Below are 16,585 nucleotides of genomic sequence, written 5' to 3'. Positions count from 1 at the left end.
TCAGCTTAAACAAATCACTGCGCGAGAAGAGAAACGAAAGTGAGGAAAGCAAGATAACAAGTAAAGTCGAGGAAAAACCACAGTAGGTTCTTCTCATTTTTCATCTTCATCTCATCTGATCATTCCAACACACGGATATTCTCTTCATGTCATGTACGTATCATAACAACAGCTTGTATCGCCGTCCTAGGTCTTCTGGTTTCCCTTTTTCAATTACGAATACAGACTATCGCGACCTGCTGGTGCGGAGAGCAGAACATAAGTGGTAGATGGCCGCTAGTTCTTTGATGTTGGGTTGGTGTGTCTGTGCCTTAAAGCAGCAGTAAGCGAGATCGGAACAAATATGATTTAAAAAAAGTTTTTTTATAAAACCGTCACTATATCCTTACAGTAGTGCATGAGACAGGTAATCTGAAAAAAAACATGTCCCTCTGTGTCCTCCGGTGTCCCCCGGTGTCCTCCAGTGCTCTTAACGGCATCTGCCAGATTTCACAGACCGGAGGAAAACAACCAGTCAGAGCTGATCTGGAGTCTGCCGTCCAGCTGCCGTTTGTGAGCAGCTGTCAGTCACTCGCAAACTCCGACCAAACGGTCAAACTAGGCAGCGCTGATCAAATATGAATCAATATTCTGTTACTTTAATGCCTATTTCTCTCCTCAGCTGTTTTCAGAAACATCTTGTTGTGCATGGTTTAGCTGTAAAATGAGAAAGTTTGTGACCCGGGAGCCACGTTGAGATCTGTTGTGGAAATACCAAGCACCGCCCACCAGCCGGAGCACAGCCAATAGGAACGCTCTCTCTCTCTGAAATGACCTGTGATTGGCCATCGGTTTAGCTGTAAAATGAGAAAGTTTGTGACACCGCCGCCATTGTGAAATCTGGTGAAGGAACGCCCAGTACCGGTCACATGACCTGAGCACAGCCAATAGGAACGCTCTCTCTCTCTCTGAAATGACCTCTGATTGGCCAAAGTAGAACCATAGATTTTTTTAAAGCCTGAAAACAGAGCCATGACGAGGTGCAGAAGTCTCTCAGATGACTTGAATTACAATATGCTGAAAGGTTATTATGGGATTTTTTCCCCCAATGATGCCAAAACCATTCTGCCTACTGAAGCTTTAACAGATGATCCTGACTTCTGGTCCATTCAGTAACAAGTGGCATCATGTTTTTTTTTACCAGGGATTGCAGTTCCCCCTTTGGCCAATTTAAGAAAAAAGAAGAAAATAAAAAACACATTTATGAGGTGCAGCCAGTCATTATGCAAAACCCACTTTGTACAAGACATTGGTAATACAGGATGGTGTTGCTGCGCGTGATGACAGATCCCTCTATCTACTGCTCTCGGCGTGCGATCCTTTCTTTCAAATGCATTTTGCTCATAGGCAATTTGTTGATGGTCTCTCCTCAGACCTAATTTGTTCTGTAGGGGCCGGAAAATTTCCATAGCTCCTATCCTGAGCTCATGACAATTCTCTTGGAACGAGCTCTGGCAACATCAGGTAGCAGGTAAATGAATTTAATATTAGGGATTCACACTGCTTCCCCCAGCACGCTCATTGTCTCCCCAGCAGGTCCAGCTCTGAAAACAATCCACCTTCAAATGAACAGAATAAAGTATTCGATGTCAAAAGGCATCACAGATGGATGAAAGCAGAAATTTGTATTTATGAATATTTAAAAGCCTCACACTGGAGAGATATTTCCAAGCTTTTTTTTTTTAACGCTGTTCATTTCTAATGCATTGAGTCATAAAATTGAACTGATTTCAAATCCATGACTCTTTCACTTTTCTAAACCTAATTAACTTGGGGCCATAACAGAAGTAAAAGTAATTAGATTATTGGAATTAAGTCAGTCTTAGAAAAAAAAAAAAAACTCAGACTTATTATTCCGCAGTGAAAAGGTTTACTCACCACCACTTACATCCATAAAACGCAGCAGCAGCTTTACCCTGCTACGCACATGTGGAGCGTGGTAATTAGGGCTGATTCATAGAGTGACTGTGGTGGTGATTAGCGGATCACATCAGCATTGTGTTACCCTCAGCTGAAAATATGCTTAATGAGGTATTACATTATGGGTTAAATAACGAGGTTTTATATACAGTATATAACCGCCGCCAGGATCAGTCGTGTGTGGGAGGACAACTGGGCTGCAAAGTTATAAGAAATACATAAATTGGTAATAAGACTGCTGTGCTTAAAATAATTCTGAGTGACACAGAAGGTATTATTATTAATGTTATAGCATGGCTGTGCTGTTCTTGCTCATATTTTTTATCCTCCTCATTATCTAATTATTATCACAGTTTTAACGCTACAAAGACATGCAGCTCGTTGCACATTGGGGTAAATAATTGATTTTAATAGCTTTTTTTCCCCCCCTGTTGACTTCATGGAGATGTAAGAATAGAACCAAGCTGCATTACCTCATTAATGTCTGTGTCAACGTGGAGGCAGACAGCACAAAGACAGCTTCCTGTCTGTCTACAAGCCCTGCTCAAGAGATGCATGTGTTGACATTTCATATTTGCAAAAAAACAAGAATAATTGTCATATCCCCCCCACTGATTTTTTTTCTTTTTGTGTGTAGAATTAAACTGCAGTTGGAACTATTTTTAAACTTGGTGCTGCAAGCAAAATGTCTCTCTACTCCGTCAACTTGAGGTCTGTTCGTTTAATGACACTCCAATGCCAGAGAGGGAGGTTTGCAAATTGGGGGGAATAGCTATATATCCTCACTTCTACAGAAAACAAAATGCAGGCTTATTGTCGGCATATTGGCAGATTTTCATCCTGTGCAAAAAGGTCATAATAATTACTGTACTGTTCATTTCGTTTGTGATATCTGGCTCAGAGTTTTTTTAATTCTTACACATCAAGTCCCACTTAATAAAATGCTTAAATCACATAGTTATGATGTTTTAAATGTTTAATATCGGCAGTAAAGTATGATAAAATATAAATAAAATATCACATTTTAATGGAGCCGGTCGTATGTTTCTAGTTTCCCAGGCTACGCTGATAAATTTAACCCCACGCTGTGCTGCTGCATGATAACACAGTTACCGATTATGTAACAGGAGCGAGAGGCATTGTTTGAAGCACTCGAAAGCGTTTTTTATTATTTTTACTTCTTTGTGTAACTGAGCACTCGCTCAGCATGGTACACTTACCAAAAAACTCATTATAGGCGGCGCAGTAGTTCCCATATGGACGGCTTCACAGTGTGAGTGAACATTTATGCCACTTGATTTCTTTGTCTTCCCTAATCAGTCCCACTGTTCCACCTGGAGATTTATACCAACTGTCAAAACTTTATCTGCGTGCAACAATAAAAGTCTTATTGGCTTTCACACAGAATTAGAAGTTGTTAAATAATTTTCATTGTTAAAGGGACAGTTTGTAACTTCTTATACGTATAAATCATTGTGGGTCGGTGTCCCATGCGCGCTCGCGTTTGGCTACGCTGTTCAGACAAGACTCCAACACAAACTACACGGAAGCACCAAAAACCGCAAAGTTGTATCTAGTGAAGCCCGTCTGTTAAACAGTGTTGGCCGCGGTCGGAGGACGCGGGGGAGACCGTAGCTTTGGTCTCCAGGACCGGAGTCTCTGCTGTACTCTGCTCCTCTGCCTGCCTGCCTTGAGTCACACGCCGCGCTCGTTCTCGCTCTTTCGTTCCACTCTCACATGCATGCGCGCACACTACACACTGCAGGAGAGTTAGTTTAGCTCTGAGAATATCTAGTGAATGTACAGTGGACGTTTGTGCAGAAATAACTGCTGCAGCTCCTCCAGACCAACAGAGGTTTCCCGTGTCTTGTGAAGTGACGGGGCTCCGCAGCGAGAAACGTTATCGTCTCCAACCAAAACTCGGTGTCTCCCCTGTTCCCTCCGGCTGCGGTCGGGAGGCTGAGGCAGGAAAAGCCAACACTAGGATCAGCATTGATTCATGGAGAGACCTTCGTCTGGTCAGCTAACATTACTGCCAAGCAGTTGAAATATAGAGTGATATTGTGGTTTTAGCTGACGTGTGACGCCTCACTGTTTTGATAGATGCTCGTTCATGTCTATGTAGCGTGCACACGGGCGGGCGCGAGCAAAAGGACGCTGACTTTCGTTGACTTAACGGCCACAAGTGTTGCTGTTAACAAGCAATTTCTGATTCTTACATAGAGTCCCTTTAAGCAGTTCTGAATTAATAGCTAAATAATTGACACTGTAAATATTTAAAGTTTTAAGTACATTGGGGTTATTTTAAAAGGAACTGAGTTGGAATATGACATTTTTAGGGCTGTCAAAGTTAATGCGATAATAACGCATAATTTTGGGGAGGAAAAACTGGCATGGCCATTTTCAAAGGGGTCCCTTGACCTCTGACCTCAAGACATGTGAATGAAAATGGGTTTCTATGGGTACCCACGAGTCTCCCCTTTACAGACATGCCCACTTTATAATAATCACATGCAGTTTTGGGCAAGTCATAGTCAAGTCAGCACACTGACACACTGACAGCTGTTGTTGCCTGTTGGGCTGCAGTTTGACATGTTATGATTTGAGCATATTTTTTTTTATAGGTCCCATATTGTAAAAAGTGAGATTTTCATGTCTTTTATATTATAAAGCAGGTTTAAGTGCTATATAAATACTGTGAAAGTATCAAACAATCAATCCATGGAGAAATACACACAGCTGGTATTCAGAAGCTGTGCGTTTGAAGCATGCCGATTTCTGTCCATTTGTGATGTCACAAATCTACAATATTTAGATCATTTCACTGTTTTAAACGTAAACATACTAAATGTGTCCCAGTTTATTTCCTTGTTGCAGTGTACGTGAATGACATCTGCTGACAGGATGTAAAACATGGACCCAAGCTGTTTCCTAGCAAAGCAATTCCGTTGCCATTCCGTTGAAATGCGCTAAAACGGAGTGTTTCAGACAGAGCCTGAATACAGGTATATTCAGACAGACAGTATGAGAAAAATATTTTTTTTTTTGAACATTAAAGCATGTAAACATGTTCTAGTAGAAACCCAAAATACAAGTATGAACCTGAAAATGAGCATGATATGGGACCTTTAATGCTAAATGCAGTACCTGTGAGGGTTTCTGGAAATATTGATTTCCAATAATAAATACATGCATTTGCATAAAGCAAGCATATTTGCCCACTTCCATGTTGATAAGATTATTTAATACTGTATTTCACAAATCTCCCTTTAAGGTACATTTTGAACAGATAAAATATGTGCGATTAATTTGCGATTACTCACGATTAAATATTTTAACCGATTGACAGGTCTAGTAATTTTCCATTTTTGTCCTGATGCAAGGAATCTTTTTTTTTGGCTTTTGTTTCCTCTCAGGATGCCAAGATGTTCTCTCTGGAGATGAACAACACCAAGCCGACGACCCTCATCCTCACATCGCCGGACATGGCCTACTGTCTCTCCAACATCAACGCCGATGTTCACATTTATGTGAGTGACGTCTTTTTGTTTTTTTCTACATCGACTTTCAGCCTGTGCTCACAGCTGGGTGGATTTGTGAAGGGAGAAAATAAAATGCTGATTGTGCACTAAATTTCATTCATGTGTTACTCTGTTGCATGCAATTCCTTTACTCAGCTTGCTGTTGATACAAGAGATTGTCTAACAAGTGCTAACTAATCATGAAAAATTAAGTGTTGTTGTTTCGCTATTGTATAAAATGTACTTAGCTTCTGTCTCGTGCCAGCTGTTTAACATGCAGTCAAAGTGCCGCAGCTGTGCAGCTGTGGAGAGAGCAGCTTAAGAGAGACGATGAACCATGTTGGTTTTCCCCAGTGGCTGCTCTGCACGAGGCACTTTGTGTTTTTTGAGTTTTTATTATCTACACTATAAATCGGTAAGAGAAGTTTTAGAGCGGCCGGCAACGAGAGGGGCCGACGGCTGTAAAATTAATGTTCCAGTGAAATTGGAGATTCCGACTTTTACACACTGTCCGCAGATTATATCTGTGAATTAAATCCAGGGAGGCCAACTTTTATTCAGCTGCTTGAGTGTCTAATTAAATCGAGGAATAATATTGTGTGTTGCAGCGGTTGTCACAGTTCGGTCATTGTAGCGTGTCAAACTGTTTTGGTATTTAAATTGGCATTGGTGATGAACCTAACGAGGTGAATCAAACACAAAAATCTCGTTATTGAAACAAACCTCTGATAGCTTCCATTTGGTTTTGATGGAAAAGTCCTCTCAGAATATGTCACAGTCTTTTATCACCAAACTAAATAGTCAGGAAATTCTATTAAAAAAGGACTGAGGTGTCCAAACAAATGGGATTGCCTCAAACTGGACTATTAATTCTAAGTATGTTACTGATGAAAGACCTAATTTCTTAATGAAAAACATTGATTAGTTTCAGTTTCGGTCGTGTCATGGTTTCTGTAGATAAGGAACCGTTCTCATGAAAAGTTGTAATAACTTTGATCAAACCAATATTTAAACCATTAAAGGTGCTAAATTTGATATCCAGAGTATTAATATAGGAGCAAAGAGAACCATTTGCTATGCAAAGATATAGAGGAGCAATGCCTACCTGAGCAGAGAATGAAGTCACTCTCCCTCTGTGTGTGTTGTAATCCAAGCTTCTCCTTACTTTGTTGAAGCCGGGCCAGGCCGGCTGTGAGTCACTCTGCGTTGCTCTCATAAGGCGAATACGGCTGATATCGCCGTCCCGACCAATGGCATCATCGCGGAAACATAGCACCCACCCTTCGGTTCCTGAAGCCTCGAGTGCGGCATTTTGGCCGTTGCCATCTTTTGTTTTTGGCCGTCACCATGTAGATTATTTGCAACCAGAAGGGACTCCATAGGTGGAGCTAAGTACAACCGAACGCTGAATAAGACATTTTTAGGTGACCAAAAAATTACAATTAACTTTCATTCACACACTGTGAAAGGGTTAAACTTCTAAGACGAAAACACGGACAACTCCCAGACAACACCTTGGTAACGATCTGTCAATCACAAGGTAGCCACGCCCTAAAGCATCCGCCTGCCTTATGGTCTATTCGACTCTAAATGGGGCCATAATTTACTAAATGAACATCATGCTGTATTGAAGAAGACTTGAAACTAGCGATTGAGACCATAAACTCATGTTTACAATGTTTACTGAGGTAATAAATCAAGTGAGAAGTAGGCTCATTTTCTCATAGACTTCTATACAATCAGACTTCTTTTTTTCAACCAGAGGAGTCGACCCCTGCTGGATATTAGAAAGAATGCAAGTTTAAAGCTTCACTTTCTTAGACCCCGGAGGTGCCCACTGGTTTCACCGTCGCCATGTTGAGAGCGGTTGAGAGGCAATAGAAATGCTCCCAATCCTATAATTAGGACCTTTATAAGTGTCTAAAGAACCCCACAGCAAATCATTTATATGTTACATTATTTATTTTCCAAATCTTATCAGTCCGTGAAGTCAGCAGTTTCAGCCTTCTGCTGTTTTGTAGCACCAACTCCATACACGACACATACTGGTGTCAGGTCCTTTGTTAAAGTTCTACTTTTGTCTACTGATTAATATGTTTTTCTTACCTTAGAGGCAGTCAATGGTGTCGGTTCATATTACTACACTGAAATTTGAAACTTCCTTGAGAGGAAGAATCACAATGAACATTTTATCAGCTTTATCTCTTTCCACTAAACTGACATTGTGAAATCTCGGATTGTTCGAAAAAGTCGTCTCGGGAACACTTGAGATTTGACAGTCGGCTGCTGAAAACGGTAACCTTTAAAAAAACATAACAAGCTCCTAAATTCACATCGTGTCCATCATGACGTTGGAGCTGGTTGTTTGTCTTCCATGTTTTGTGCTATGAGTGCTCATGAGTGCAAATCTGTTTGGCAGCTGACTCTCACACGTCAGAGCTCTCCTCCCGCACATGAACGCATCACTTGTCAGAAACATCTCTTTTTAACCGCCTCAACGCTCACAAATAATTTCACGCTGACAAAAACAGTAAAGATGAATTAATGTTTACTCTGTTCATAACCTATATGTCAGTGTACTTTCATACTCACTAAAGTAAACTACTGGTAGACGAGCAAAATGAAAAAAAAACCCATCTAGGATATTATTAAAAAAGGTCAGCAGTATTGTACATTAGTACACGTATATAACACTTAAAAAAAAGGCATAAATAAAATAAAAATCTGAGCTGGCCAATCAAGGTGATGAAATATTTCCAGGAATGTCACCAGTTACTGATACGCTGACAGCAGCGTGATACCACATCCTGTATCATGTCCTGTCGAGAGCCTGGACAACATCGGCTGTGACTACAGGATGTTTTCGTGGGATGAGCAGTATCACTGGGGGATAATAGTGTTTTACTGCAGATTGCAGTGTAAGAGGAACAGCATCTGTTCTGCGTCTGAGAAAGTACGTCATCAGCTTGACAGCTTGGCTCGGTGCTCCGAAAAAGCCGGCCTGAGTAACCAGCGTTGTTAAAAAAAACAAACCCAAAAAAACCCAAAACATGTTTTTGTCTATAAAGTCTTGTGAGTCTTCATACTTTTTTTGTTTGTCGCAAAAGCAGGTTTTTCAGTGTATTCTACATATTGTAATATACTTACTTACAGTATGATATACTTATAACTAGGGCTGTCAATCGATTACAATATTTAATTAATTGCATGATTGTCCATAGTTAATCAGGATTAATCGCAAATTAATCACACATTTTTTATCGGTTCAAAATGTACCTTGAAGGGAGTCAAGTATTTAATACTCTTATCAACACGGGAGTGGACAGATATGGTTGCATTATGCAAATGTATGTATATATTTATTATTGTAAATCAATTAACAACACAAAACAATGACAAATATTGTCCAGAAACCCTCACAGGTACTGCATTTAGCATAAAAAATAATCTCACATCATAACATGGCAAACTGCAGCCCAACAGACAACAACAGCTGCCAGTGTGTCAGTGTGCTGACTTGACTATGACTTGCCCCAAAACTCCATGTGATTATCATAAAGTGGGCATGTCTGTAAAGGGGAGACTCGTGGGTACCCATAGAACCCATTTACATTCACATATCTTGAGGTCAGAGGTCAAGGAACTCCTTTGAAAATGGTCATGACAGTTTTTTCTTGCCAAAATGTAGTGAAAGTTTGGAGCGTTATGTAACCTCCTTCCCGACAAGCTAGTATGACATGGTTGGTACCGATGGATTTATTAAGTTTGCCAGTTTCATATGATACCAGTATCTTCATTCTTACTCTAGCTGCGCCAGCTACAACCTCCAAAAGACTGATTGTGTTAATGCGTTAAAGACATTTAAACAGTTTTGCGTTACCTTGTTATTAACACGTTAACTTTAACAGCCCTACTTATAACTATTAAATACATCACCTTTTATGGAAGAATCTAAGGTTATTGATCAGGTGAAAAGATGTAGCCTAGGCTCTAAAACTCATACATCCATCCCAAGGCAGACTGATGGGAACTTCCTGTAACATCCTGTAGATAGAGATGCGCTCTTCTCTCAAAACATCTCTGAGTTCCTTGAACTTTACTGTGAGCCTGCAGACCATCAAACCAATTTCAAAGAGCCTAATCTGAGTTAAATTCCACTGTAATGATTAGAATGTTTACCATTGTTATTTCCCGTCCTCTGCCTGGTTTCTGCCTTGACTGGATTTCCCCTCTTTTTTTATTTCGGTAGTTTCCCTTCCCGCTGTTTTTGATCTTGCGTCAATCAAATATTCATGTGGAAAGACCAATGACTCCCTCAGGTTTACTTGGCTTTCACCATTTGTTTCTGTCTCGCTTTGTGACGCAAGGACACACACACACACACACACACACACACACACACACACACACACACACACACACGCACGTAGTCACACACACTAGATAGGCCAGGAGAGAGATTTCCATTATTTAAACAATCATACTCACACTTGATAAACATTAACAGGCTTATTTACAGAGAATATACAGTAGTTCTTTCTAAAATTACCCAGCAAACATGATGCTATGAACTTGTTGCCCAGTCCAAAAATATCCATCTGTATGGCAGTTAAAGCTAAAAAATTAACAAATTAAATGATTAAAGGAACAGTGTGTAACATTTTGGCGTAACATCTATTAGCAGAAATTGAATATAATATTAATAACGTGTTTTCATTAGTGTATAATTACTTGAAACTGACTGACTAACTTTCGTTAGCTTAGAATGAGCCCTTCATATCTACACAGGGAGCGGGTCCTCTCCACCAAGTCCACCATGTTGCTCCGCCATGTTTCTACTAGGGATGCACCGATACCCCTTTTTTTCAGACCGAGTATAAGTACTTACATTTGGGTACTCGCCAATACCGAGTACCGATACGAGTACTTCTCCGTGCCAAAAGACCCTCGTTAACAGCCAGCTAGAGGGTGTGCGCGACACATGGCAGGCTGAGGAGTCCCGCATACGAGGCGGTGCGCCGCCACCGGCTCTAGGTCGGCTTGGAAAGGCTCGGGCGGAGGTGGCTCACGGCCGTAGCTTTGCAGCGCTCCCCGCCCGGACCTGTCTGCACCGTGGACAAAGGGCTTGCTGCGCCCTCTCTCCCCGGGGCTCCCTGCTCCCGGTGCGACTGTCGACCGGGACTGTCCTCAGCGCGCCCCAACCGCGTCGGCCCACGCAAAAGGCGCCAGGGGTCTGCGGCGATGTCGAGTACATGAGCACAGTATCGGACCCGATACCCGATACTAGTATCGGTATAGGTGCATCCCTAGTAGCCCACGGTAGCCCAGAATGGACAAATAGAGCACTGGCTCTAGAGAGAGACTTTCATGTTTTTATGTTGCCTGAAGGCCACCGTAGTTCTCTGTGAAACTGCAGTAACATGAGCCGCAGAGTGCAAAACCGTGGTACCGCCAGCCGTCATCTGACTTCCGTTGCTCCTAAAGTAGTGTTATTATGGTAAGGATGGCCTTTGAACGAGGCGAACGGCGTTACCACCGTTTTGCACTCGGCGGCTCACTTTACCGCAGTCTTAGAAAGGGAGGAGTGAGCGGAGAAGTTTTAGTTGGTTGCAATCTGCAACCACACCACTAGATGTTGCAAAATCCTACACACTGCACCTTTAAAAACAAAGCGCATTAAAACATGAAGTAAAATGGTGCCCCATTATTCTGCAAGCAGCTCAGTTTATTTGAGTTTAAAATTGCATTTAAAGAAATGTCTTAAGAATATTGCTGGTAGACGATCCCATTGTACTGTCCTAAAAAGAGTGTAGTTTTTAGCTGCTCTCTAGTGTCAGTTAGCATAAGTACAGATACAGCACTTTATTTTCCACTTGGTCCGCTGAAGAAGGACAAATCGGTGTCGATTTCAAAATCTTTTGAAGGGCGAGCCCAAAATAAAAACGAAGCACATGCTTTCATTCTTGAATTGTTATTTATTGAGCACATTATGTCTAACTGCTTAGAAGCCTGCTGCAGACAATCTCAACTCCTATATTCCCAACGCCCTCCCCCTGCCGTCTTATTCATACACCGCTTAATGTAAACTCCATTATTTCCCATTGGCCCAGACGAGGAAACAGCAGTGTCTCGTCGATGGGATGGATGTATATATTTATACCTTGTATGGAGCCAGATTCCAGCCGACCGTGGTGACGCACAAAGCTAAAAAAGGTCCCATTTCCTGGCCCCACTCAGGAAGCAAAGGAAGGACCATGGCTCCAACAGGGTTGTGCAACTGAGCTCGTGGACACTTAACCATAATAAACATTTCTTTTTAACGGCACCCCGCTCAGAGAATAGAGGGGAGAGTCAGGCGAAGGGGTAAGGAAAAAGTAATGGTGGGGAGTGAGAGGGGATGGGCAGACATGTTTGATATGACAAAATGTGAGCAGACACAAGGTGAATATAAATAGATAGAAAGCTGACTCACCCGATTCTGTGTTATTGTAGCAGACAGATTCGTGCCTCTCAGGGCCTAGGTGATTCTGACAGTTACAAATAGTATTTAATGAAACTAATTGGCATGACTTGGGCTCCTCTTTCCAGATAAACAACGACTCCACGATTACCATTCTTGGTAATCAACATCACAACAATGTCCACACGCTACAGTTCCCCACCGAAGATGAGGAGCTGGTCAAGTGGGCCAGACAGAAGTTCGGGGGTGTGACTTCATTCACCACAGTCCGAAATCTGAGAACAATGACATCGACAGGAACCAAAGGTGAGAAATTGTTTGTGTAACCTGGCTGATATCTTATTAAAGGGCAACTACGCCTATTTTCAAAATCCATACCCCATACCATTCCTATGGTCTAAGCAAAAATATTAGTGAACATGAACAACTCTCTCCCAAATCCAAAAACTAGAGTGCTAAAACTCAAGCTTGTGATGTCATAGGGTATAAAGTGTGGAGCTGCTCCATAGACAATGAATAGGGAGAGATGTTCTAGATGACACTGAGAGCACCCAGGGGAATGTTCTGAGTATATGGGAACATTTTCTGTTTCACAACTGACAACACTACAGTAGAATAAAGCTCATTCGGGTATAAAAAAGAAAACAAACATTCTGTGGGTCCACGAAATCAGTTTCCCATTCATTGTCGATGGGGCTCCTTTTTATACCCTATTACATCAGAAGCTTGCTTCCCCTTTAAAGGTCCCATATTATGCTCATTGTCAGGTTCATACTTGTATTTTGTGTTTCTACTAGAACATGTTTACATGCTGTAATGTTAAAAAAAATCTTTATTTTCCTCATACTGTCTGCTTGAATATGCCTGTATTTATCCTCTGTCTGAAACGCTCCGTTTTAGCTCATTTTAACAGAATTGCAACGGAATTGCGTTGCTAGGCAACAGTTTGGGTCCATGTTTACTTCCTGTCAGCTGATGTCATTTACATACACTGCAACCGAAAACAAACTGGGACACATTAAGAATGTTTACGTTTAAAACCGTGTAATGGTCTAAATATAGTATATTTGTGACATCACAAATGGACAGAAATCCTGACGGCTTGTTTCAAACGCACAATTTCTGAATACGGGCTGTGCGTATTTCTCCGTATATTGAACGTTTCAATACTTTCACAGTATTTATATGACACTTGAACCTGCTTTATACAAGAACAGACATGACAATCTCACTTTTTACAATATGGGACCTTTAACATAATTTTTACACTAACAGGGCTTCTCCTTCTAAATAACTTGTGGGCTGTATTTGCCAGTTTGGAGGGGTGTCAATCACAGTACAAAGTCTGGTATCATATGAACAACATATGAAATGAGGATGCATGTGAGACAGCATGATACTGCAGAATTCTATTAGATCAATGCAATAGTGTAAAATAGTTTCAGATTTATCAACCTCGACACTGTTATTATTATCTAGAATATGCTATCTGCATATTTGTTTGGTCCAAAACAATATTTTTGGTGCTGAACCGAGCAAAGGAATAATTACAGTCGGCACAAAATACAGCTCATACAGCGCGTCTCCGGTACACTAAACACGGATGGATGCAGTGTTTGTTTCCAGAGCTCTCTTGATAAAAATTAATCACTAACCTTCTCTCATCGTGTGTGTGAAAGCCCTTTCTAGTGTAAATCACTGAGAAAACACTGTGCTGTGATGAAGACCACGTTGCATTAAATTTTTTTTTTGCATATTCTACATTTTTGTCAATTTGTAGGAACACGATCCAGAGGACCTCAAAACTACACATGCTTTTTAATAATATATAACATGGACAACCACAGATAAATAAATTAAATGACATCAAATATGTTGTTTTTACTTATAATTTATAACTCCGTATGTATGATCAGATGATGACTCTGTACAGAGTTGGCTGAGAGAGTGACAACACACATAACATTTGCCCCCCAAAGCTGCATTACATACAGAACCAGACGCCATGCTGTTTTAAAATACGGTGTGCGGGCCAAGCACCGGCTGCCATATGGCCATTCTCCTACAAAGGCACCTTTAAACCAATAAGGGAATATACAGTCTTCTGAAATATATTGCTTTGTCACAATACTATATACTTACAGCTGCAGTGTGTAGAAATGGAAGAAATATCATTTAAAAAAGTTATTTTTTATAAAACTCTATATCCTGACAGTAGTGCATGAGACGGGTAATCTGAAAAAATCATGTGCCTCGGTGTCCTCCGGTGTCCTCCGGTGTCCTCCGGTGTCCTCCGGTGTCCTCCGGTGTCCTCCGGTGATCCAAACGGCATCTGCAAGATTTCCCAGACCGGAGGAAAACAACCAATCAGAGCCAAGCTGGAGTCTGCCGTCTCTTAGTCAGCTGTCAATCACTCGCGAACTCCGCTCAAACGGTCAAACTAGGCAGCGCTGATCAAATATGAATCAATATTCTGTTACTGTAATGCCTATTTCTCGCCTCAAATGTTTTCAGAAACATCTTGTAGTGTACTGTTTAGCTGTAAAATGAGAAGGTTTGTGACCCGGCAGCCATGTTGAGATCTGCTGAGGAAATACCAAGCACCGCCCACCAGCCGGAGCACAGCCAATAGGAACACTCAATAGGAACACTCTCTCTCTGAAATAACCTGTGATTGGCCAAATGGACTTAACAAAAAAAAGAGGTCTCTTGAGTCGTTGAAGTTGGAGCTTATCTAATTATATACAATTATAAATTTCTCAACTTCTGCCAGGCCTTTTGGCTCAAATTACCCCACCCCTACCATTGTAACAAACTTGTATTATCCAGCAGTTTAGAGCTAACGTCATGCTAACAGTGTAGCCTCATATTGTAACTTCCTAAAGCACTAATGCCGGGATCAGACTACACGATATTTTTGTCTTTGACGATGGTCACCATGTCAGATCTAAAAATGACAGCGCCATAAACTCTTGCAGTGTCTTGGTCGGGTGACTGGCAAGACTACACGTATGACCACGACCAATCATGGCACGTCGTATTCCATGATCATGCGCGAGTTCAGAGACATCATCGGGGAGGCGGTTGAAGCAACTGTCAATCATGGCGACAGAAGCGTTGTGTGTGATGCTGGCAGTCTTGTGTTGCGAAAAGAAAAAGAAAAGAAAGAAGGCGGGGGGAGGCGTGACAGCCGTTAACAAAAAATTTCAAATTAGAAATGAGTCAAGTTATTGGTTGCATTTTAAGCAAGAAGTTTTACATCCAATTACAGTAATGCTGTTAATAAATAAATCAGACGATGCACGGGGAATTTATCCCTGCAGTTGTGGTCTTGAAATACAGTGCTTTGTACTGTATTTTTCTAAAATATGCAGCACTACTAATGCTCACTTATCCTGTCATGATTCACGTTTGAAACACAAATAACCTGTACATTGACAAGCCGCCAATGCTGAGGATGGAGGCACAAAAACACTGTGATTTAAAGCGAGCATTCATGTCATGAGTAAAGGCTCGACATAACGAATATTATTGCCAGCAGCAGTAGCAGCGGGATGCTCCATGCAAGCACAATTATTTCCTAACAAAGGCTCCTTAAGGCAGTCTGGGCAAAAGCAGAGCTCTGACAAGGGTTTAGATTTAGTGAACGGTGGTGGGGTTGGCTGCTTTTATGTCCAGTGTCTTTTACAGTATTTTCAGTTTTAATAATCCCTCTCATTGTGATTGTCTGTCCTTCTGCAGGTCTATCAATTATAGGGGTGTTACAGTCTGGCTATGGCATACTGCTCTTTTCCCATTTTATTAAATGTGTCATTTAAATTGTGATGAAATGTTGTGTTTTCAACCACTTTTAGTTTCAGCTCATGTTTTACTGACTCATAGACCACAAGGGCATTAAAATTACTCAAGCAGCGCAGCGGTTTACATCGCTATTTCCTTGTATCCCTCGGCTCGTATTGAGGTGTTAGGTGAACTTGCGTAGGCCTTGTCGTAGGCGTTTGGTAAGTCTGTGCAATGACTACACAACCATTCGTTGCCAACTTGAAAGCTTGCTGAGGAGAAAATATGTAAATGTCCCTCAGTTTCCTTCAATGTGTCGATGTGATTTGAAATTCAGGTCATGCTACAGTATTGCTACTGTAGTGCAAAAGAGGCTTGTTAAGCAGCGTTAAAGGGGACATATGGTGCTCATTTTCAGGTTCATACTTGTATTTGGGGTTTCTACCAGAACATGTTTACATGTTTTAATGTTCCAAAAACACAGTATTTTTCTCATACGGTCTGTCTGAATATACCTCTATTCACTCTCTGTCTGAAATGCTCCATTTTAGCGCCTGTGTCTTTAAGCCCCCCCTCCCGAAAAAAAAAGCCCAGTTTGCTCTGATTGGTCAGTGTTTTTTCCGGTCTTCCGCATCTGCGCTGTCGCCGTCTTCGCCGCGTCACTGCAGCCGGGGACTCGCTGGGGGAGTTTAGCGGACACTTCTACGGGTGACTGTATAGTTGTGACATCACAAAGTTATGGATGTCCTGGCAGCTCATTTAAAGGCACAGTTTCTGAATAAGGGCTGTGTGGATTGAGCATTTTGATACTTTCACAGTATTCATATAGCACCTAGACCTGCTTTATAATCAAAAAAGACATGGA

At 41.4% G+C, this 16,585-nt stretch overlaps 1 protein-coding gene across 1 annotated transcript in view; it reads left to right on the top strand.

Annotated features, from left to right (window-relative positions):
• Window positions 1-16,585, top strand: part of eng (endoglin) — a 61,303-nt gene that overhangs the window by 26,749 nt on the left and 17,969 nt on the right. Inside the window, exons 3-4 of the mRNA XM_074618523.1 lie at window positions 5,376-5,489; window positions 12,069-12,246. Of these exons, the coding sequence (XP_074474624.1) occupies window positions 5,376-5,489; window positions 12,069-12,246 (292 nt within the window). The remainder of the gene's footprint in view (window positions 1-5,375; window positions 5,490-12,068; window positions 12,247-16,585) is intronic.

The sequence above is a fragment of the Sebastes fasciatus genome, chromosome 19 (assembly GCF_043250625.1).
Source record: "Sebastes fasciatus isolate fSebFas1 chromosome 19, fSebFas1.pri, whole genome shotgun sequence".
Lineage (NCBI taxonomy): Eukaryota > Metazoa > Chordata > Actinopteri > Perciformes > Sebastidae > Sebastes > Sebastes fasciatus.
The sequence above is the reverse complement of the archived record's forward strand: the minus strand, read 5'-3'. Positions and strand labels throughout refer to the sequence as shown.